Here is a 25,336-nt window from a genome sequence, read left to right as displayed (position 1 = left end):
AGATATTTTAATGGTATTATTTTTAATTTACGCTAAACAATCTCTACATGCAACAATAAGAAAAGCTGATTGTAACAATTCTGGGAGTTTCTAAATGAAGTAAGGAGAAAGCAGAGCCTCCTAGTAATCTATTATTTACAATAACAAAACTAAACTAATTACTTCAAATTTGAATTGCGTGCAATGTTCTTCATTTTTAACTGTAAATAAATGGAGTTGAATAAATGCTTTTACTATACTTGTTACATTCTTGAATACATATTTTCAAATATATTATTGAATTCATTTCTGATAGTTTTATGTGTATCATTGAAAAATTTAAAATTCGATAGTTCTCCTAGATAAAAATTTTAAAATAAAAATAATAAAAGCTTTTTTCTTATTATCTATTTATTATTTAAGGATTTATGATATGTAATCCTTGAATATCAGTATTTTTGAATCTATTTCAATATTTTTTTGATTTAACTAATTTTCATTATTTTTACATTAGTCATTCCTTTCGTTATGCAAATTAAATTTACTAACACTCTCGATAATGTTATATTACACAAACTTTTTTTTGTACCTACTTTTTTTTTGTTACCAAAGCCAGGTGACTAGTGCATCAGGTCCTAAGATCGATCTTCGAGCCGGCCAAGGTTGACTTAGCCTTTCATCCCTTCAATGGGTCGATAAAATGAGTACCAAGCACGCTTGAAGACTAAACATTAGGGGTTTCCCGTTCGGTTGACCACCCTACCGGAAAATCTTCTTCTGCATCCAAACGTCCACGGTCAAGAAACCTGAGATGGATACGATAGACCTCTATGGGCTGTCACACCACTGAATTTTAGTCACCTATCTGTTGTATTGTAGTTTCACGGTGGACTGATCTTACGAAATGGTTCCCAATCGCATTATTGCATTGCTTATTGAGCAAGTAAATGGGAAGCCTGCGAAGGAGCCAAGGGTGTGCGGTCCTCTTTAAACTGTTCTACCACAAAGTTCTCCACTTCGCATGTAGTCTCATAGACCTCAGTGAAAAACAGTGGCATAACTACCTAAGGGAAAGTGAAGTTTGGTACCAACATTGGAGCAATAAATTCCTGCTCCTGATTTAAAACCAAGCCTAAGTGTACCATATTAGACATTTGCATTTAAGCCACTAAGGAGAATTAAGCCATTCATCTCTAGTAGGAAAATGGATCTTGAAGGGCTTGTGAAAATAATATCTTAGTGACATATAATCAATAAGCTTAATGAAAGAGAGAATATTAACACTTGCAAAACAAGATGATCCCATGACAAGTGTTCGGAATATTCCTTCCATAAGCTAAGATACATACGATACTTTTCAACAGGAGAAGCCCAGGTAAGCACTCCAGAGCAGATGAGGAAGTAGTCCTGAGACAGCCTGACAAGGCTACGCAGACCATTCTTTGTAGTCTGTTAAGACTAGACCTGACGGAGCTCATCCTAATCCTAGACCACCAGACAATTGCGCCTTATGTGATAATAGATATATATATATGTGATTTATACATAGACATATGTAATAATACAAATATGTGGTAATCATTGAGTACATCCAGTAAACTACCTCGGGGATAATCCCCATATTTTACCAAAAGCATTTCTGCAAGACCAGAAAATCTTCTTGGCCCTGCATAAGCGATATTCTAAATGATAACACCAGTTAAGTTTGGAGTCATAATAAACACCAAGAAAGCTGATTTTCTCAGTGAATTCCAATCTATAGTCTAGGTAATACACCTCAAGTAGATTAAGTCTTTTTCTTGTGAAGGCCACAGAACTTGTCTAGGAAGAGTTAGCAGATAAGTCAGTGTGCCATCTAGCTACTTCTAGAAGTGCACCATTCATGATTTTAGAGACTGTTTTACCATGTTTTCCTCTGACAACAATAACACCATCATTAGCATACCCAACGCAGGGAATGCCAAGATTAGTTGACCGAACTAACAAGGACTCCATGACCATAGGATAGGGGACAAAACCCCTCCCTGAAAGTAGCCTGAGATAGCATGAACTCTCATACTTGTGCTCAGTTAAGAGAAACAAACATACCTGCAGGACAGCAAATTAGCTATCCTCTTGGTGCTGACCGAATTCATACCTCTGGTTTTAAGTGCTTTGATGATAGTTTCAACAGGGATTTTGTCAAAAACACCTTCGATATCAATACATACCGCCAGAGCAATCGATTTGTCTGAGAATGTTTTTTCAAGCATGTAGGAGAGATCATATAGAGCAGTGTCTGTTGACTTACCAGATTGATAAGCATGCTGTGAGGAAGACAATGGCTTATCTATGAGTGCAGAGTGTCTAACATATCTGTCAATAAGCTTTTCAGTGGCTTTCAACAGACAGGAGGTGAGGCTAATTGGTCTAAAGGATTTATCTTCAATTTTCCTAACCTTTTTTGGGATGAAAATTACCCTGTCATTCCTCCAAGAATGAGGTATATACCCACAAGCTATACAGGCTCGAAAGATCCTACATAGAATAGAAGTCAGGCTGTCAACCCCCTTAATAAGCCTTATTGGCATAATGTCATCCATACCTGGTGAGTTGTAGGGCTTAAAAGATTTAATAGCCCATACTACTTTTTCATAGGAGAGCACCATCTTGGCGGCCTCCCAGTCATTTTTACTACTCGTAGTTGTAGGATTATTGTAAAAATGTTCATTCTCTACAGGATGAGATACAGGGAAGTGAGCTTTAAGTAATTCTCCAAGAGCCTCTTCCATTGACTCCGAGACTATATTTTCAGCTTGCAAGACGGATAGCATTTAGGTCGCAAGACTAACTTAGAAGCCACCTTTTCCTCAAACCTATTGAGTCAGTAACCGATATCGATAGGGCATTTTAATTAAAAAGGCTCATTTTGCAAACCTTTTTTTTTTTTTTGCTTGCTATAGATTATTTCTTATATAACTTTTTTTTCTTCAAAAAAAGTCATATTAGAAATAATATACGGCCATAAAAAGTACATTTTACAATGAAAATAATATATGTAACAGGATTTCCATGGTTCTTGAAAAACTTTAGAAATGTACCACTTTATCGTTAAGTGGTTTAAAAGCTGGAATTCTCATACATGCATACTTTCTTTGGAAGCAATTATTAAAAATGTAAATGCTTTTAGAAATATATGTAGTACACATTTAAATAAAATCAGTCTATTGATTTTATGAAACTTTTTTTTCTTGAAAATAAAGTTTGATTATAATCTACTTTTTCCTTTCACAAAATTAACGAAAACGGTTCAATCAAGTTCTGTGGTGCGTTTGCACATCGGATTAAAGCTTTGAAATATCGGAGTGCGAAAGGGCATCTTGATCAGTTTTAGAATTAAATATAACCACTTAAACTATTAGCATTTCCTAATTTGTTAAAATACGATAATTTTCTTATGCTGTAAAAAATAGATACGCAAATATCACGAAACGTTTTCTTTTTTTTTTTTTTTTTTTTTTTTTTTTTTTTTTTAACGAAACCAATTGTTGAAATATGCTCCGAGCAAAAATTTCGTAAAAGTGATGATATAACTTACATCTTCATGGAAATGAAGTTCGTCAAAATTAAAAAAATTTAGTCCTTCTATTTTCAAAAAAATAAAAGAAATGAGAAAAACCTCGTTGCTCCTAATTAATCTAATGTAATTAAAAATTTATAATATAATTAATTAATCTAATATAATAATTAATTAATTTAATATAATAATTAATTAATTTAATATAATAATTAATTAATTTAATATAATAATTAATTAATTTAATATAATGATTATTTTTTCGTTGGCACTCTACTTGGGGATATGTCACCACAACAATACAAGAAGGACAGATAAGGCAGAGCGATAAATTACACCTACTTCCGAATTGAGATTCGAACCCAGGATCTTCTAGATCAGGGTTTCTTAACCTGTGGTTCATGAACCCCTAAGGGGTCCATGAGTTATATTTTGGGGGTCCGCTGACTACTCCTAATTTTTAAAACGTTTGGAAGCCTACCCATTGCTTGTAAATCGAACTATGGCAGCTATAATTTCGTTTGTTGCAGTGTATCTTTGCGAAGCGGAATTTTTCACACTTGTGACAATAAATATATAACATCGAAATCGATTGAATGTTGAACATGATATACACGTTGCTTTGTCGAAAACCATCCCTCAATTAAATTTATTAATTAAGGAAAAGCAGCAGCAACCTTCACATTAAAAATTTTAATTTTAAAAAGTTTGTATACTTCTAAAATAATAAAATTAAATTTTTTCTAATAATTGATGTTTTTTGCAATTATTTTTTTTCACAGGGGGGGGGGTGGTCCGTGACTTCTTAAAAAAATTTTAAAAGGGGTCCATTATATCAAAAAGGTTAAGAAACACTGTTCTAGATAGAAGGACAATTCCTTGAGCGCCATACAAGACTCATCGGCTTATTTCACCACTTTATTTTCGATCGTACAGTCTTCTTTCCAGTTAACAATCTTCCACAATGCACGACAATGAGGTTTCGAGTTCAAAAAAAAAAAAAAAAAAAAAAAAAAAAAAAAAAAATTCGCCTCATATATGAGAGTTTGCATTTCATCAAAAATTGCGTGAGTTCATAACAAAATGATTCTCAGAATTAGCAAACCACAGCCCAAAAATTGCTGAATCATCAAAAGTGAAAGTTTTAATTCGAGAGTGTACCACTGTTTTTATTTATAAAAAAAGGAAGCAATCATTAAATATGTATATGTTTTTAAAAATGTATATTGTACACATTTAAAATAAAATCCTGTCATTACTTTTATAAAACTTTTTTTTACTTCCAATAAATCGTTAAAGCCATTTTGATTGAAAGCTGCTTTTTCCTTTCACAAAATTAACGAAAACGGTTCAATCAAATTCTGTGCGTTTGCACATCGGATTTAAACTTTGAATCAGAGTCTGACTTAATTTTCTCTAAAATGGAAATTGCGGGCAACGATTTACCCTAAAGAATCCAGGCTGACTTTGTAACAATAAAAAAAGGGGAACTTTAGAATCTCGGAATTTGCATTTGCGGTTACAGCGAATCGAGCAGAGAGAAAACGGGAAAACTTCAAAGAAGGCCCCCTTCCTTTTCAGACTTTACTTGATGATTTAGAATTTATTGGATTTAAATTTTCCGGGAGAATTTTTTTTTCCTACTTTATTCAAAAGGCAAAGAAACGTAGTTTTCCGTGGTTTCTGGAAATCTGACTTTCTACACTAAAGTCAAACATAATTTTTTCATCAAGAGTATTTACATTTTTTTTTTGTCAAAAAATAATTAATTTAAAAAAATTTAAAAATGGGTTTTTTAATTAATATTAATAAAATACTGTTTTTATTTTTGAAAAATAATTGTTTGACTTTAAAAATATTATATTCATCAGTTCAAATATTTAGCTTTCAGGAAAATTTAATAATCTTAACTAATTGCAGGTCAATTTAAATTATGGTAATATTGAATAATTTACTTATAATACAATGAGCGGAAAAAAATGGACGATCAAAAAATAGATAACTTTTAATCTAACGATCGAATCTTCACGTTCTGGAACTCACTCTTCATGATTTTAGGGGGTGACTTCAATTATTCTAATTAATTACAGTAGACAATATTTTAAGTAACGAAATCCGATACAAAAACGTACTTTCTCTGAATAAATATTCGACGAATTCAGATCACAGGCTCCCAATATATACGGGGAACAAATAATTTAGTCAGGAATGCGGTGCGAAGATTGAACCCCTTAATGTTAATTTCACTTTTTGCGCATTTCAGCATATCTCGAGATCTTTTTATGCGAATTGAGAAAAATTTGCACACACTTATAAGAGCCTTTTATCCAAAGATAATTCCATTCAAAAAATATTTTAGCATATATTTATAATTTTTTATTATTTAATTTATTAATAGTAATAAAAAAGTGTTATTTGAAAGGTATATTATTTTTTACCATCATTTTAAAGAATGTAATTTTGCATGGTAAAATATAAAAAAATTACGAAATCTAAATTGAAATAATAATTGAAATTTACTGTAAAAATAAATTTAAAAAAAATTTTTAATTAGGTTTTTAGAAAATTCAGAAAGTAAAAAGAGAAAAGATTAAAGAAAAATAAACCTCGAGGGTAAAAAAGCAAACGCAATTTTTCTTTGAAATTTTCTCGAATGTGCAATAATACTGACTTCTAAAGTACTGCAATAAAATTAATGTACTAACTTTTAAAAGCAAACGAAGTGCAAGTATAAGTACCAACTTTTAAAAACAACGTAGTTCAAGTAAAAATACTAAATTTCAAAAGGAAATACGAGTCAAATCACTAACTTTCAAATAAAATGAAGTGCAAATAAATGTACGATACCTTTAAAAATAACTACTAATAAAACTTTTAAAATAAGTACTAATAAAAGTACTAAATTTTTAAAAGTAACGAAGTGCAATGATATATTAGTGAAAAATGAAGAATCGTTAAAAATTTGGCAATATATGAGTTACAATTTCAATCTTATTTTTTCTTAAACTTTTGGAGAAATAAAACTTATTTTTTTCCTTCTGCAATACAAAAGACTACAGAACACTATTTCGAATATAAATAATTTTACAATATCGATGAGTAAGAGTTATAAAAATTTGTAGCCTCATTTTAATATGTCTTATTTTTCAATTATTGAAAATGGAACTGATGCTGTCTCCCAAATAATATGAAGTTATCATTTCAAAATTATAAAATAAAGAAAAAAGTATCTATATGAAAGAGTTGCTTCACAGAAGCAGAATCTACAATGTTAAAAAATTCCAAAGAAGTAGTAGCTAAAAATTAAATTTGATATTTTTTTAAATTTTTAATCAGTTTAAAGAAAAGTACTTATTTCGTATAATCTATCGACATGAAATTATAATTAAATAAGTAAGCAAAAAGTCATTGAATTTTAATTGCTTATTTTAATTGCGTTTTGTATTCAGATGCGTAGCTGCAAACTTTTAAACACGTAAGCAGATAGGTAATTATTTTTTTTTATTTTATTTATTTTTTTTTTCAAATATTTTTGTTATGGATACATATGGATGTTAATGGATACATTTTGCTTCTTAAAGTTTCTAAAATAAATTTCTATTCCACGATGACAAATCAATAATTTAAAATGTATGTTTAAGATCTATTAGTTAGACATAATGTTGACTTTTAAATGTTGGTGAAGTAATTCAATTTTTACAAAATTCATACTTAGTATAATTTTTTATTTTTTTTACTTTTAACCAAAATTCTAAGAAAAATATTTATTTCGCATAATAAACGTGAAACTGTTAACTAATAAATAAACAAAATGTCATCAAATTTTCATCACTTATTTTAAATGCGTTTTGTATTAAGATAATCTATGCATAGCTGCCAATTTGTACAACAAGTAAGTATTAGAGCAAAAAAAAAAAAATTTTTTTTTTTGGTGACTATTTTTGTTTTAGCAAATTATTTTTTCTTTTTTTGGTTTTTAAATTGCCTCACCACTATGACAAATTTAAATGTATTGGTTATTATATATTATATTATATTATATCATATTATGTTATATATTATATTATATTGCATATTGTATTATATTATATATTATATTATATAATATATAATGTTTTCCCTTCAAATTATAACGAAGTGCAAGACATATATATTAGTGAAAATCAAGAATCATTAAATATTTGACAATATGCGAGTTATGGTTTCAATTTTGTTTTTTCTTAAACTTTTTTTTAAAAATAAAACCTTTTTTTTTCTTAGCAATATTAAAGACTACAGGATACTAATTTGCATATAAATTGGATATGAGTAATTTTACATTATAAAAATATGAATCCTCAATTTAATATGCTTTACTTTTCTCTGAAATTGGAAAGAGATTATTGGAAAGGGGAATAGAGATTGTCCCACAAAGATATCAGTTATTATTTAAATACTGCAAATGAAGAAAAAAAGAAGAAAAAGAAACGCATCGATTTGAGAGGGTTGCTGCACAGAAACAGTACCTATATTATTTTCAAAGATAAAAAATGCATTCGCCAAAAATTGACTCTAATGCAGAATTGATATATTTTTTTCTTTTAATTTTTAATCAGTCTTTTGAAAAATATTTATTTTGCATAATCGAAAAAAAATTATAAATAAATAAGTAAGCAAAATGTTATAAAATTTTAATTGCGTTTTGTGTTAAGATGGTTAGCTGTGAACCTGTACAACGCGTGAGATGTTCGGTAATTTTTTTTTTAATATTTTTGTTTTAATAGTTAAATTTTAATTTTTGAAGTTACTAAAATAAATTTCTCTACCCACAATGGCAAATCGATAATTCAAAAATGCATATTTTAGATTTATTAGTTAGACAATTATGCTTTTATATGTTATTGAAGTAGCTCAATTTTTTAGAAAATTCATATTCAGCAGAATTTTTCCCAGTGACTGCATCACATGAGCCAACTTGCTTTTCCATGAGATTTCATTTTTACAATTAATCTAGTTGCCACTTATATGAATTGGAACTCGATTCCAGTTTTAGAAAGATTTAATTTATAATGATTTTGTCGACCGTTGCGTTTAAATTATTTAAACTTGCATTTTGGAGATCTACTACTTATAGTTTAGTGTTTGTAAGAGTAGGCTAAATATAAATGCAATGTCAATTTAAATTTCGTTTTTCAACCATTCAATGACAGCTCATTTGAAGAGCGTAAAACTTGCCAGGTTTGCGGTATAAGTTAGCAACAATGTTAATTATATAAGTTTTTTTTTCTTTCTTTTTTTGGTTTTTAAGCCTAAGAGTAAAAGTTATGTAAAGTACTTTTTTTTAAACATATACTACTTATTGTTTAGTGTTTGTATGAGTAGGCTAAACATAAATGCGAATTTTTTTTTCTTTTTTGGATAGCTTAAAAGAAAATGCCATGTTAAAACCTTTTTTTAGTTTAAAAATACTATGATAAAAACGGCGATAATTAAATGCATATTGGAATTATAATGATGTGATTTTAATTACATAATTTTTTATTTTGTACTTTCGTGTTTTATCATGAGCAAAGCTAAGTAGCATTTTTGGTTGCAAAAATTCCATATAAAATACTGCTTATAATGTTAAAGAAAAATACTGTCCATTGCTTAAAATATTTTATAAAGCTGGAAAAAAAAAATCTATATACTGTTGAGTCTGGATAATTCAAGGTGGATGGGAATGAGCCTACCTCGAACTTTCGAAAACTTAGATTTTAATACATATTTAAATAAATCAAAACAAGGCAATTTTTAGAATTTCAGTATTTAATTGAGAAATGTGTTTCATTTAAAAAAATTTAAGTACGTTAAAAGGATCAGGGTACATTTACTACTTTGAACCAAGTTACAATATCCATTATAATACTGTATCAAATTAATTTTACTTTAAAATAGTTGTCTAATTTTTTGTTGTTGTTGTTTAAACACAGTATTCACATGTTTCAGTGTTTATCACACAATATCGTTTTTCAATCAGGTTTTTCATTATTCAGACGTAGTAATTGTCTTAAAATCAATCGTAGTAATCTTTGCAAGTGCTGTGAGGGAGCAACGCTAACTTTTTTCTCTAGCTTGGATTTTTAGGAAATATGAACAACCGAAACACGAATTATCAAGATTATACTGTACTTACTTTTTAAATTTTTTATTTATTTATTTTTATATTTATTTTATTTTATTTTATTTATTTATGTATTTATTACTATTATTTTTTTTTTTTTTTTTTTTTTTTACCTTGATTGTGTAGTTTAAGATAAAATTTTTATATTGTAAGTTAGGAATATTATTGTACTATTTTTCTTATAAATTTTGTAACCATTTTCGCAATTTTTAAATAACTAGTTTACCCTTTTTACTTTTACCAAGCGAAGCGAGAAATAAAAACTAACTCCATCACTCTTTATTAGCTTAGAAAAAAAGTAACGTTAATGATTCCGTCTCAAATAAAGTATAAATAAATAAATTTGTTCATAAAAATAAAAATTACAAGCAAACCCAAACCAGACGAATAAGAAAGCACAAGAACCCCCCTACCCTCACGAATTATATGCTTTTTTGTCTCCCCACCCCCCTTCAACTTTCTTATTGTTGATTCCCCCCTCCTTCTCGTTTATCTTCACAATTCGTGCTTATAAGGAGGGTTGAATGCTGACACCCTATAGGTGGCGCTGTCGCTGATGCTTGGGTACGAATGGAGCGAGAAAGCAATTCAACCAATCAGAAGCAACCGCGATTGTAGACGAGACCACCCCGTTCGGCTGCGAAGCTCAGAAAAAGTGATACTCTTCAGCAAAAAATAAAATATAAAAAAAACAAAACACAAGAAGAAAAACTAACTTAATAAAAAAAAAAATATTCGAGGTTTTTGAAACGAACAAAAAAAAAGAAAGAAATTCTTTTTTAGTTTTTTGTATTTTATTCTCGAGTGTTCGACAGGTTTTTCGGCGTGCAATCGGTCTTCGCGCCCGTTTAGCGCAGAAACGAACCAACTCGCATGCTGTGACAGCAGACGATTAAAAAAAAAAGTTTTACTAATTTACACTCCCCCGATGAGATTCGAACCTTCAGAATTGGGGATGGCGTACCACCCCTTTCTGCTGCCGCCCTTACCCGGGCCGCCCCGGCACAGTGATTTTAGTATGAACTCAATCCTAACGCCGCCCCATCACTACCTACCGGCGGCAGCTTTCCACTCATTGCCACCGTCGCATCTTTTTCCGAAGCCACCGCTCACAGCTGAGGATGTGTTGGCGCCCCATCATTTACGCCCTGCTTTGAGACCCCCCATGGAGCCCCCTGAAGATGATGGTGTGAAAGATGATCCGAAAGTAACTTTGGAATCAAAAGACCTCTGGGATCAGTTTCATCAACTGGGGACAGAAATGGTGATTACAAAATCTGGAAGGTAAGTTCATATTTTAATTTAATTAAAATTGTCAAATAACTTTAAATGTAATTCATTAAATATAACTCATCAAATATAACAATATTAAATTGCTCTTGTATATTGCTTTTAACATAATTAGTAGTACAATTATTCATTGTATTGCTGGATATTTATTTCAAAGGTATGACGAGACATTGTGTCCTGTCGCATTTTTGTATTCTTCAAATTTATAAAAAAAATTTATTCGTTTTTGAAGAGTTTCAGAGCCAGTAAAGATTTAAAATGTGTGGCATTACATATAACCCGGGAAGTGTTAGCTAAAACGAGGGACTATCACTTTCATTGGATTGAAAATTTTTATTTATTTGACTATGGTCTTCCAATAAAACCTTCATTTATAAAAACCAGTCAAGGAGCTTTAATCTAACAAAATACTTTAGTACATGAACTCATAATAAAATGTAAATATAAATAACATGAATACGATAAGAAATCATTAATACCCGAAGTCAAATGCTAAATATAATTTTTTGAATTTACATTATAAGTTTTAAATCATTTCAAAAATAGAAAACATTTTAAAACAAGCATTTCAAAAAATTGCTAATTATTTTAAGTTTTTATATCAATTTAAAATAATATCTATTTGTTAAAAAAAATTCATAAATAATATTTTTGCAAAATCAAAACATTGCCATTTTATGTACAATTGCTTACAACAGTGTCAAACACAGCTATTTTGCTTTTCTGTCGTTTTTGCATGCTGGAAAAATTGTCATTACAAAACTTTAAAATCTTCATTTTAAAATAAATGCGATTAGTTTCTTCATAGTTGACCTAAATATCTACTTTTAAAAATTGATACCTTAAAGAAATCCCTATATCAAAATAAACAATGAGTAAACAACGCATGTTCGTGTAAGTTGTTTATGCTTGTTAAAGACAGCTTTTTAATACGTTAAAAAATAGGATAAGCAGAATAATTAAATACAGCAGTTGAGTTTTGCTTTACCTGAATATCTACTTTTAAAAATTGATACCTTAAAGGAATCACTATATCAATATAAACAATGTGTAAACAACGCATGTTCGTGTAAGTTGTTTATGCTTGTTAAAGACAGCTTTTTAATCTCTGTTATTCATTTTTTAAATATATAAATAATGAAGATAAAAAGAAAAATTAAATACAGACGTTGAGTTTTTGTCACCTGGATATGTAATTTAAAATTTATATCTTTAAGGAATCACAATATTAAGATAAGAAATGTGTAAACAACGCATGTTCGTGTGAGTTGTTTATGTTTACCTGATATGCAGAATTATTAAATAGCCATTCTCTAATGAAGACGTAGAAATTTTCTCTTTTTTTTTTATACCTAAATATCTACTTTTAAAAATTGATATCATAGAGGATTACTATATGGAAATATATAATGTCTAATAACATATTTTTTAATACTTCTGCAAATTGCAAATACGTTTCAATTATTAACTCATAAAGTTCTTTAATCATTTTAGCAAGTCAAAAATCATAATATACGGAATTTTAAACTAAATGTTTTCGAACACATAAATTTGTCAAGTTTGTCATTTGTATAGCTAAATATCTATCCGTATTATCTAAGTAGACCATAAGCGAATAAGTCTTAGTTTTATGCTCAGATTAATGCTCATATGTTGTAAATGTAGATTTTTTAAGGATTTTAATAGTTTTTTTTTTAAATATAATCTACGTATTAAAATGATCGATTTCAAACAGATGTGTGAATTCCTCCTTTATTGACCTGAATATCTATTCATAAAAATGGATATCCTCTTATCTCATCATTGCTATCTCATTTGTTATCTCTACTACCTGAATCTCTAATTTATTCAATCGATAAAAGAAGGCAGTGAGGAAATAAATAATCGTTTGATGTTCGTGTTATAAGCTTCCCCAAATATATATTTTAAAGCTTTAATAATCCTCTAAAGATTATTGAAAAGCTGATGTATGAGATTTATGATAATTTTTTCGAACAAAGGTGTTCAGTTTCTCCTTAGTTTTCCTAGTATCTGTCAGAAAATTTTAAAAAAAATTTAATTAATTGAAATTTAAAATTAAATTAAAAAAATAAATTACTTGAAGAAAATTAAATTGATTGAAAATTAAATAAATTAATTGAAAAAAGAAAATTAAATTAATTGAAATTTATCAGGAAATTTGATATGCTGCACCATTTGAATCGATCCTTTAAAATCCAATTGAATGAAATCATTTTAATACTGGAGAGATCAGTTTCTTTTCTGTGTCCCAAGTTGTCAATTTTTGGAGAATTAACTTAATTTAAATTTATTTAGAAAGATGACATTCTGAATTTTAATATAATCATTTTAAAACAAAGGTGTTCAGTTTCTCCTTTCTTTTTACAGCATCTATGCGTAGAAAATTACTTTAATTAAAACTCATTAGAAAAGATGATATACTGAACTGTTCATTTCATTTAACTGAATCATTTTAAAATGAGGTGTTCAGTTACTTTTTTGTTTCCTAAGTTATTTATTTGTGAAGACTTGATTTAATGTTATCACTTTTGCCCAAGTTGTTTAGTTTTTCTTTCGATTCCTAAGTTTTCTATTTTTATAGAATTTATTTAATGTAAATTCATTCATAAAGAAGGCAAACTAAACTTTAATGTAATCATTTTCAAACATTGGTGTTCGGCTTCTTCTTTGTTTTCAAAGTTCTTTATTTCTGGAGATTCGATTTAATTGAAATTTACTAAAGAAAAATGCTATCATTTTAAACCCAAAATATTTCGTTTCGTTACTTCCTAGTATCTATTCGCTGAAAATTGATTTGATTGAAATGCACTCAAAGATAACAGCCTGAACTTTATAACTATTTTTAAACAAAGTTGTTCAGTTTCTCTAATCGAAGAAAACTGATCCAATTGAATCAAACAAATTTGTCCAGTTTCTCCTTTGTTTTTTTAATATCTAATTGAAGAAAACTGATTCAATTCAATTAAACAAAGATGCTCAGTTTTTCCTTTGTTTTCTCAATATCTATTTGAAGAAAACTGATTAAATTGAATCAAGCAAAGGTGTTCAGTTTCATCTTTGTTTTCTTAATATCTTTTTTTGTAGAAAACTGATTTGATTGAAATTAAGTAACAACAAAAAAAATAATAATAATATACTGAGCTTTGACTTTGTCCTTTTCTTATTAAATTGCCCACTTTTTTCTAAGCATCTCAAGTCATTAATTTATAGAGAATTGATTTAATTGAAGTTCTTTAATAAAGGGGACATGTGATCAATTTCAAACAAAGATGTTTAATTTCTCCTTTGTTTCCTAGTATTTTTTTTTTTTTTTTTAGAAATTTGATTTAATTGAAATTCACGCAGGAAGATGATATCCTTCATATAATCATTTTCTCCTTTAATGTTCTGTCTCTTATCTGTTTCTAAAGTAATATATTTTAAGTGAATCGATTTAATTCAAGTTCGCACAGAATTTTAATTAAATAAAATATTAATCAATTATTAATTATGTTTGATATAAATCAAATATTAAATGCCAATTGACTTTGTTTTCCAAATTCACACAACCAGCACTTTAATTAATTTTTAAACGAAGATGCCCACTTTTTCATATATTTTTGAAGAAAACCGATTTAGTTAAAATTCAGCCGGAAAGAAGGTATACTGTCCTTTGATTTTTATAATTTTCTCATTGAAGTATTCAGTTTCTTCTAAGTATCCAAAGTCATTCACTTCTTGAGAATTGATTCAATTGAAGTTCATAAATAAAGATGACATTTGAGATTTTTCAATCAAAAATATACTGTTTCTTCCTTGTTTTCCGAGTATATGTTTAAAAAAAAAAATGATTTAATTTAAATTCATACAGAAAACTGATGTCTAAAACTTTCATATAATAATTTTCAAACTGAGGTGTTTATTTTCTTCTCCATTTCTCAAGTTTTCTATTAGAGGAGAATCGATTTAATTAAAATTAATTAAGAAATATATCAGCCTGAACTGTTAATATAAGATGTTCAGCTTCTCTTTTGTCTTACTGATATCTATTTGTAGATAATTGATGTAATTGAAATTCAGCCTTGAAGATAGAAGGATGACATACTCAACTTTGATTTTATCATTTTCTTATTGAAGAGTTTAATTTCTTAGAACCTCAAGCTTCCTAATTGTGAAAATTTGAGTTAATTAAATTTAAATCAGAAAGATGACATACTGAACTTTAATATAGTCATTTTCAAAACAAGCTGTTCAGTTTCTTCGCTTTTTCTTTTGTCATAGGTTTGTACAGTAACTTGATTCAATGGAAATTCATTCAGACAAAACATTAATAAATCATTTAGTTTAGTAGTAAAATCGGCAATTTTAAAATTCACTCTCAATAAATTATTTAATTAGTATTAAATCCATCCTTTGAAACAATTAGCTTTGTTCTGCCAAAAAAGCAATTTATCAAAATTAGTTTTATCTAAATTCATCCGCTTTTTAACTGTTTAATATATATTTCCTGATTTCATAATTACGTTGTGTATTGGAAAATATTTTTGCTGAAATTGCAAGTGCCGTAAGGAGTGTACCCCGCTAAATACTATTACATTGAAGCATTAACTGTTTAGTAGGCTCTCTCTGATCGATCAATATCGCCAGCCAAACGTTGCGCAAAGCGTGGAGGTAGCCGGTTCGAATCCCGTTGTTACCCTGGAAGTATGTAAGTGTTGTCCTTCTATTTGACAAAGGTTTATGGGCCAACAAATCTACAAATGTATGAAATTCCAAAAAATACAGTTTAACCGAAAATTTGCAAATTTTAGTTGGTAGCTCTCTACCGTTTTTTGAAATATTTCATCGAATCCTGAATAGTTTTCATCTCTGTATAACGTTGAATACGAACATCTTAGATCTTCAAAATAAATGTTCAAAAGAAAATTATTTTTACTATCACCATTACTATTTAAGATATACTGGAAGATAAAAAGTTAAAAAAAAAAATTTAGAATCAGTAAGATAATGAAAAAAAAAAAAAAAATTTCTCACAGTAATTGTCTGTGAGTTAATAAAATGGATTTAAATTATTTAATAAACTGATTTATGAACAATGGAAGCTGAATATTTTTTAGTACTTTCCTCAAGTATTATTGTTTCTAATTAGTTTAAAAATCTGTAGTTAAATTTGGGCAAAATCATTCAGAGATGGCAACTTGTTCCGCTTTGTAGGAAAATATTTTCTAGTGACAATGAAACTTTAGTTATTTTTATTGTAGTATTTTCCATTTTTATTCTTTTGCAGCATTCCTTTTAAGTAATCTTTCCATCACTACGAATTCAAAGAAAATTCTGAATTCATAATTTAAAATTGATTCATAATTTAAAAAAATCATAATTTAAAAAGCAACTTTATTCCACTAATATTGTGATGGTATCTTTCAAAGAGCAGGCGCAATTATTCTTATACTTTAAGCTTTACTATTTAATTCGTTACCTATTTATTAAAACTCTTGTAAAAAGGAAAGCCATTAACATCCCTAAAAATCTATAAAAATATTAATAAGAAACTGAAATATTTTTACTACCACCTTTAATATTAAACAATAATTAATAAAGTTAACTGTTCACAATTACAATTTCAAATAAGAGCTCACTATTGTTTATTCTTTTGGGCGCAGCGTATCTCTTGTCTCATGAGACGTTGTTTTTGAATTTCAACATTTATTAATATTGGTAACAACAAAGTAAAATAGAGATATCGATTATATTTCCAATTTACTTTTCAGGAAACAAATAGTACAATAGCATACTCTTCAATTACGCTGAAATTTCAGAATTTTTTTTTCGATTGGTAGCATTAATAGTTTTAGTAAGATTGTTCTGAAAAGAATTTAAACAGATATGAAAAGAATTTAAACAGATATATAAAAATATTAATAAAAAGTATTTTCTTAAATTAAGTATACAGAGTTAAACTTATTTCAGAAATATTTGAAAAAAATTTTTGTAACCGTGCCAAAAACTGTAATACATAAAATTAATTTTATGCTTCGAGTACTTATTCAAGTATACCAACTTTTCCGAGTTTTGTTTGACATTTTATAAAGTGGCATATCAACCATTTTTACGATTTGAAAAAAAAAATTTTTTTTGCCTAGTGGGGGTAATGAAATACTAATTAAAAGAACGCTGTATATTTATTTTTACACATTTAGCAAACATGTAACTTTTCGAATCGGCAGGATAAGTTAAAAAAAAAAAATAATAATGCTTATTTTTGACACTTTAATTTTTTTAAAAACATAAAGATGAAATAGCTAGTTGTATTTTGCATGTTTATATTTTGATAACCACAATTATTTTCCTTAGTTTTTTTTTTTTTTTTTACTTAAGTGTTTAAATTTTTTTGCCTCTTTAGAATCAGAAAAAAAGAGATAACTAGCAATCGATAACTTCTTGTATGCTTAATGTGTATGTTTCATGAATATGTTTCATGTATGTTTAAATTATTTAATGTAATGGTAATTATTAAATGTAATGGTATCTCAAAGCATTCTGAAACATATAAAATACGTAGGTATTAAAATAAAAAATAACGTAACGTATTAAATATAAAAGTAAATTCGGGAAAATTCGGAAGATTTAACACATTAGAAATAGTAGAGTATTAAGTAACAACTAAAAGTTTCAGGAATAAGCAAATTTGTATATTTATGTTTCAATTATTTGTATATAGTGGTCAACAAAAGCAGTTTTCTTAAATTAACTGAATCAAATATTAATCCTTAAAATATAATTTTACTAGAAGTGGAAAATTTTTCACAAAATGCTGTAGGTTGGTAGGTTGCATATGTTACAAATTATAAAATGCAAAAAAAAAATAAATAAATAAATCTAAAAGTTTCAGGAACAACTAAAAGTTTCAGGAATAAGCAAATTTGTATATTTATGTTTCAATTATTTGTATATAGTGGTCAACAAAAGCAGTTTTCTTAAATTAACTGAATCAAATATTAATCCTTAAAATATAATTTTACTAGAAGTGGAAAATTTTTCACAAAATGCTGTAGGTTGGTAGGTTGCATATGTTACAAATTATAAAATGCAAAAAAAAAATAAATAAATAAATAAATAAATCTAAAAGTTTCAGGAACAACTAAAAGTTTCAGGAATAAGCAAATTTGTATATTTATGTTTCAATTATTTGTATATAGTGGTCAACAAAAGCAGTTTTCTTAAATTAACTGAATCAAATATTAATCCTTAAAATATAATTTTACTAGAAGTGGAAAAATTTCACAAAATGCTGTAGGTTGGTAGGTTGCATATGTTACAAATTATAAAATGCAAAAAAAAAATAAATAAATAAATAAATTTCTAAAATATCGTTTCTATATCATTCTTTTGAAAGTCTCTATATAATTTACTTCTATATGCTATATTTCTGAAACTGTGTTACAAAAACAGTTTTTGAAATCATACATTAATTATGTTACATTTCTTAGAAAATGAAATGTTTTAGAAACATTTATAGAACTTATTGGACTTTAGGTATGAGCATCAGATTTTACAATATTTACTCCGTTTAATAAGATATAATACTCGATTTCCTTCACCCGTTGGTGTTTCAGCTTTATTAAAAGAACTTAGAATTACATTGGGGTTCTGCAAAAACAAGGTAACATTATATATTCATAAAATAAAGGTTTATTATTAATATATTATACTACCACATACCATAACAAACTTTCATAGATAATATATTAGCAGAGATGCCAACTTGCTCCGGACAGCAAATATATATTTTAAAGTGGTAGTTCATTAATTGTGATTCTTGGTTTAATAAATTTAATTTAGTAGATTTTTATCCACCACTATTTATAAATAATTCGTAGGTCTATATAATTCACCACTTTATAATACTATGTTACGCTATACCTTTTAAAAAGCAAGCAAAAATAGTAAAATATTTTCAAAATTTACATTGTAGTTGTTTACCAGTTTTTTAATTATTTTGGCGTGTCCGGAGCAGTTGGCATCTCTGTATTAGGTATATCGGAATATACCTAGTATATTAGGCTGCCTCTTTACCATAACATGTTAATAATAAAAACGTTTTTAATTGGATCTGAAGTAAGGCACATTTTTTTTAAAGTTAAAGTGGTAGATAACAGAAAAAAATATCCATTTGTATAAAAAAAAATATGTACTACTCATACCTGCCAACTCTTCCGGATTTTCCGGAAGATTTTACTTTCATATTTAAAGTGGTAGTAAATATATACTATTTTTCTTTTATAAAATTAATTTTTAAATGATTTTGATCACCACTATTCTTTCAAAAATGAAGCACATATATTAATATGCGGTACTATCATGGTTGTCAACATAAGATTTTTCAAATGCAACGTATTTGTTTGCTTAAAATTGAAGTTTTAATTCCATTTTAATACCACAGGGAAAAATGATAATGGAAGGAATTAAAAGTTGGCAGGTATGACTACTACTTTTTCCGGAAGCAGTTTTTCATAAATAGACCACTTTTTCTGCCTAGACATAAATGGATTAATACTCAGATAGTTTTTGTAAAATTATATTCAAGTGAATACAATTGCTGAATTTCTTACAAAAATATATTATTAATATCACTTATTTTCTCTATACTTGCGTTGATGTAACTCCTGAATAACGTTTTTAAATAGAGATCTAAAATAGAAAACCTAACGAATCAGCATAATAAAATTTATTATAGTCAATCCAATAGAAATTTAAAATAGACAACCAAAATTTGTAATCAACAATCTAATTAAATTTGTAAAGTGCAAAATAATAGTAATTTAAAATAAGCAGCCTAACAATAGTAGTAAACCTAATTAAATTAATCATAAAAACCTAATTAAATTAATCATAAACAAAATAATAGAAGCTTAAAATAGACTACCGAAAATTATAATAGACAACCTATTTAAACAACTTAACTAAATTTATATTAGACAACCTAATATAACTTGCTAGGGTTAATTTTGCAGAAACAAGGTAGCAATATATAATAATAATAAAAACGTTTATTATTAGTATATTATGCTAGCTCATACCACAATAAGCTTCCATAGATAGAATATTAGTTATACCAAAATATATCTAATACATTATGCTACGTAATTATTGGATCTGAAGTAAAGCGCATTATTGTTTTTAAAGTTAAATCGGTAGGTAACTGAAAGAAATATCCATTTGATATAAACACATATGTAATATCACTTTTTCAGGAAGCACTTTATTATAAATATTATAAATAAACAGCTTTTACTGCCTGAACATAAATGGGTTAATACTGAGACTGTCTTTGCAAAATTATATATGTTGAAGTTAATACAATTGCTGAATTTTGACAAGAATGTAATATTAATATCATTTATTCTCTCGAATGATATTAAATTGGGTTTATCTAACTTATACAACCTAATTGATGAACCTAATTTGATTTATAATATGCAACCTAATTAGATTTATAATAGACAACCTTATAGAAATTTAAAATAGTCAATCTAATTAAATTTATAATAAATTTAAATGCATCATTTATTGTACGTAATGCGTAAAAAGAGTTTTTAATTCATGTTCATACAAAAGCATTTTAGACAGATTTTAGCATTATTAATCAAAAAGAATGATTAGAAAATGTTTTGATAACATTAATTATTGACGATTTTTACATTTGCTTTTACATTTGATTCATTATATAAGTTGATTCGTTATATTCGTCGTTTAGAAACGTTTTGTAACTTTTCTTACAGTTTTTTTTTTTTTTTTTTGTATTTTAACTTTTGCATTTTAACGTATGTTTAGTTATACGAAGGCAATTTAAATATAAAAAAAAACGTGACTTCTACTTGTGGGAAAATAAAAACATAAAGAACAAACATAAGGGTGACACTGTAATTCATTCATAACTGAAGACCAATCTTACTCAAATGCTGAAATGTATCAGGAATGATTTTTTATATACTTTTTTTTATTTATTTTTTTATTTCCTAAAACTTACATACTCAAACAAAAAATGATTACCATGCAAATTTTATAATCCATATCTTTTTATTTAATTTTATTACTTATTTTTTTATTATTAGTACTATTAACCTACATAAAATTATACAATTACTAGATTTTTAATACATTGCATTTATATTATTTATATTCTCTAATAATATTAAATTGTTTGAATACAACTCATAACGTCAAAAATAGACTATATTTAAATACATTGTATTTCAATTATACATTTCTTGTACGAAATGTTATAAAAAATCTCTCAGTTCATGAAGATATTAAAACATTTTAATTATTTTTTACAGTATTAATATAAATGTGAGATTAACAAAAATTGTTATCTTAATAAATATTTATTGTAATAACTATATTAAGCTTACAAGGGTTGGGCGAAAATATGGAAGCATTTGGAAACAAACAATCTTTCTTTTAAGTGTTAATACTTTTGGAACATTTTATGAGGCAAAAAGCGTTGTTTTCGTTTAAAAGATCATGCTTAAATGTTTTCAGAATTTATGTCATGCAAAATTCAGATCAACCAAAATGAGGAACGGAAAGCAGTAACTTATTTTTACTTCTAATACCGGCAATTGTGAAATCAAGTTACAGAATAGCGATATTTAAATAAAATTGCTTTTAAAATTATTGTGCCATTAGAAAGAAAAGATGCTTTAAATTTCTTCTTTTTAGTCGTTGCATACTTTGAATTGGTAAAAATTGTGTCATTTCTAAAAGCTATGAACATGAGCCGTGATGGTTGTTCAGGGGGTATAGCGTTCGCCTTTAAATGAGGTGAACCGGGTCAGAATCCCAGTCGATACGAATTCCGCATTCGGCTTGCAACGACAACAGTGCTGGCGTGAAATATCTTCAGTGGTAGACGGATCAGGGGGTTAAGTCCCCTTACCGCCAAGCTAACCGTGAAAGGTTTTCGTGGTATTCCTCTCCATGTAGCACAAATGCGGATTGGTTCCATCAAAAAGTCCTCCACGATGGCAAGTTTCTCCCAATACCTGATCCAGGAGTTCCCTTGTCTTCTGGTTTCTGTTCAAAATTACAAGGCTACGGAGTTGAACATAAGTAGTCGTAAACCCAAAAAATTGGGTTCGCTGTTCAAATACGGTTATAAATTAAAATAGCTAGGAGCATGAGCATTAAAATTATGCCAACAATTTCCCCATGAAAAATTTTCCAGAGAAAAAAAAGATGGTTTCAGTAGATGCCAAAAGAGGGATGATTTAAGTAGAGTTAGAACAGAAATGTTTCCATATCGTAGTTCGAACCCTGTGTTCATAATACATTTTGATAAATAACATTTTGATTAAAAATAATGATAAAAGAGTGATTTTAAAACCAAGGAATAATTGTCAAAGGCGATAGATTATAATTTAATAGAGTTTATTAATAAAGAAAAAACATAGCAATGCTGGTTAAATCGAAGTTTAGAGGCCATTAACATAATAAGAACATGAGCTTCAATTAATTTTTTCTTAAAATATTAAGAAAAGATATTTTAATGTTAGTCAAAAATTGAAAAAAATGATTTGCCTCCTAAAAAGTTCAACATTTTTTTGATGAAGATTTGATATCAGTTTGAATAAATTTAACAGACATTTTGAACAGTAACATAAGTTCTATAAATTAGTTTTCTTTGCTTATCAATAGTATTGCGCGTTTTGTACTTTTTCCAGTTTCTTTAACGCTCTTTTTGAGCTATGTCCATTTTTTTCAAACTCGCATTCTGAAACACAGATTTCGATTCGTAATCTTTCCGATGCTAATCGTTTTTTCCGCTATTTGTTTTAATGAAGATTTAATAACTTTTTAATGAATATCGTTATCTTTATTTAACAAGCATTTTAAAGAGCAACCTAAGCTTAAAAATTACGTACCTTGCTTAAAGGAAATTCTCATTTTGTGCCATTTTCGGTTTCTATAACACGCTTTTTGAACAATGTCTGTTTTTTTCTAACAGGCATTCTGATTCAAGTTTATAGTGGAGCATCGTTTATACGACGCCGAAGGGACCACCGAAAAACGTCGTATAAACGATAACGTCGTATAATCGATTTTTACTTCTAAAACTGAAAACTCTGTTTTCAGTTAATTTTAATGTTTAACGTGTTGATTTGCATAAATTTCTAAATTAGACAAAGCAAAACAAACAAATAACCAAAGAAGAAAAATTGCAGTGAGCAATTTGAATGTATGTTACTTTTAATTATATTTTCTTGCTATTAGTCTCTACAATGCAATGCTTTGAATAGCGAGTTGAACTTACTGCTTTCTATGATGAAATTTTAGATTCTAATCACGGTCAAATCTAATGGCTGAAGCGCACTTGTACAATTTGCAGGAAAAAAGAGAGCTTTTGCATTTTCCAAAATAATTAGTATCGATGGGTGCGCTGGACATTGGTCGATGAATAGCAAAATTTTTATTTTTTCCCTCTTCATAACATTGTCAAGTTTTTTCAGTCTTCTAGTAAAAATTACGGTCGTCATCCAAGCATACTTGTTGGCACCCTTTTCTGTATCACTCATGTTGGCAAATTCCGCCCTTTTTTAAAATACACAAGAAAAAATAAAAAATTAAGTAAACGTGAACAAAATCTAAAAACCGACGTATAACCGATTCCGTGCGTCGTATAAACGATATATTTTTACATTAAAATGAATAGGAATGATTTGGGACCACACTAAAACGTCGTATAAGTGATCGTCGTATAAACGATGCTCCACTGTATTATAAACCTTTCAGACGCTGTGTTATAGTAAATGTAAATTAAGTAAACGGTTGTTTTTATACATGTATGCCACCGCAATAGTAAAAAAAAAGTTTTTAAATTTTTAATTGTTTTATAATGAGATATTCATTTTATATTCAAAAGTTTAAAAAATTGTCATGTAAAAGAAATATCTCCTAATTTTTAACTTCAAAAGACTGCACACTGAACTTTTGAAGTGTCATTTTTTTTTTTTTTTTTGAAAATTATGTTAGTAAAAGTTAGCCGAGTGACAAAAAGATTAGTTGAGTTTGAGTGTGAAACAGAAGCTTAACTACTTAACATTTCGACAATTTACGCCTAACCGGTTTAACAAAGCATAATCAACCGGTGAAAAACATTACACAAAACCCTGTTTTGAATATTAAGATTAAAGGTTACACATGATTCAGAATTCGTTGTGAATATCAATCAGGAAAATCTTATTTAAGATGAATTTCACAAGCAATTTAAAATAATTCAGTCGTGCTTAACAGAATCACCTTCTTACAATAATCATTCATGTTATTATGAAAACAAGATTTATGGATTTGTTTATTCTTTTATATATTACATTCATCAAATAGTTTAAAATGTATTCTTTGTTTTTAATGTTGATAAATTTGCTTGTTCAGTTGTATTCTTTTTTCCTAAATCCATTTTTTTTAAAATCTTTAAGACCATGTGTATAGGACACGCATTTTAAGTTTAATATTACTACTTCATAATATATATATATATATATATATATATATATATATATATATATATATATATATATATATATATATATATATATATATATATATATATATATATATATATATATATATATATACACATACATATATATATATATATATATATATATATATATATATATATATATATATATATATATATATATATATATATATATATATATATATATATATATATATATATATATATATATATATATATATATATATATACACATTTGTGCCAAGTGCCATATTATTAAGATTTACAGTCGTAGAAAAAAATTATTGCCTCAAATTAATAACATAAATAATATATTATGTAATCTGCTAATAACTCATGATATAAAAATAACAAGAACATAAGTTTACATTGTATCGTCAATCACAGCATAGTGCTTTTCTTTCTTTTCAAAACTGAAGTGCTACATTAAAAATATGTATTTATAATGTTGTTATGAGTAACTATGTTCTCCCTCTCTTTTTCACATAGGTGTTTTTCATCCGTAGATCACTTCTAATAATGGAACATTAATGTGTACAAAAATATTCAATAGAATCATAACTAATTAATTATACTACCACTTTATTTGTATAATCTTCGTGTGCTTGCATACCTACAACGAAACTAATTTTCTGATTAACGGGACAGTGGAGCTTAAAACCAATTTAAATGAACATGACTTATTTTCAAGATTTGATAACAACCACTTTAATAATTGGTTGTTGTCTGGTTTAAATTTTTCCTCGTGAAAAATCACAATGCGTGCATTACCTGGTTACAAATTATTTTATATTATTTCAGATTTAAAAAGGAAACTGGTAGGTTC

The 25,336-nt window shown here is 27.5% G+C and overlaps 1 protein-coding gene across 2 annotated transcripts in view; it reads left to right on the top strand.

Annotated features, from left to right (window-relative positions):
* The first annotated feature begins 10,271 nt into the window (after positions 1-10,271).
* Positions 10,272-25,336, top strand: part of LOC107453177 (uncharacterized) — a 78,961-nt gene continuing 63,896 nt past the window's right edge. The window contains exon 1 of one of the 2 annotated variants that reach the window (XM_016069885.4): positions 10,272-10,961. In XM_016069885.4, the coding sequence (XP_015925371.3) occupies positions 10,606-10,961 (356 nt within the window). In that variant the 5' untranslated portion in view covers positions 10,272-10,605. The remainder of the gene's footprint in view (positions 10,962-25,336) is intronic. The other variant, XM_087160719.1, reaches the window with a different exon arrangement.

The sequence above is a fragment of the Parasteatoda tepidariorum genome, chromosome 4 (assembly GCF_982258835.1).
Source record: "Parasteatoda tepidariorum strain Cologne lab strain chromosome 4, Ptep-v5.0, whole genome shotgun sequence".
In the NCBI taxonomy this organism is placed as follows: domain Eukaryota; kingdom Metazoa; phylum Arthropoda; class Arachnida; order Araneae; family Theridiidae; genus Parasteatoda; species Parasteatoda tepidariorum.
This window is presented reverse-complemented; position numbering and strand designations above follow the sequence as displayed.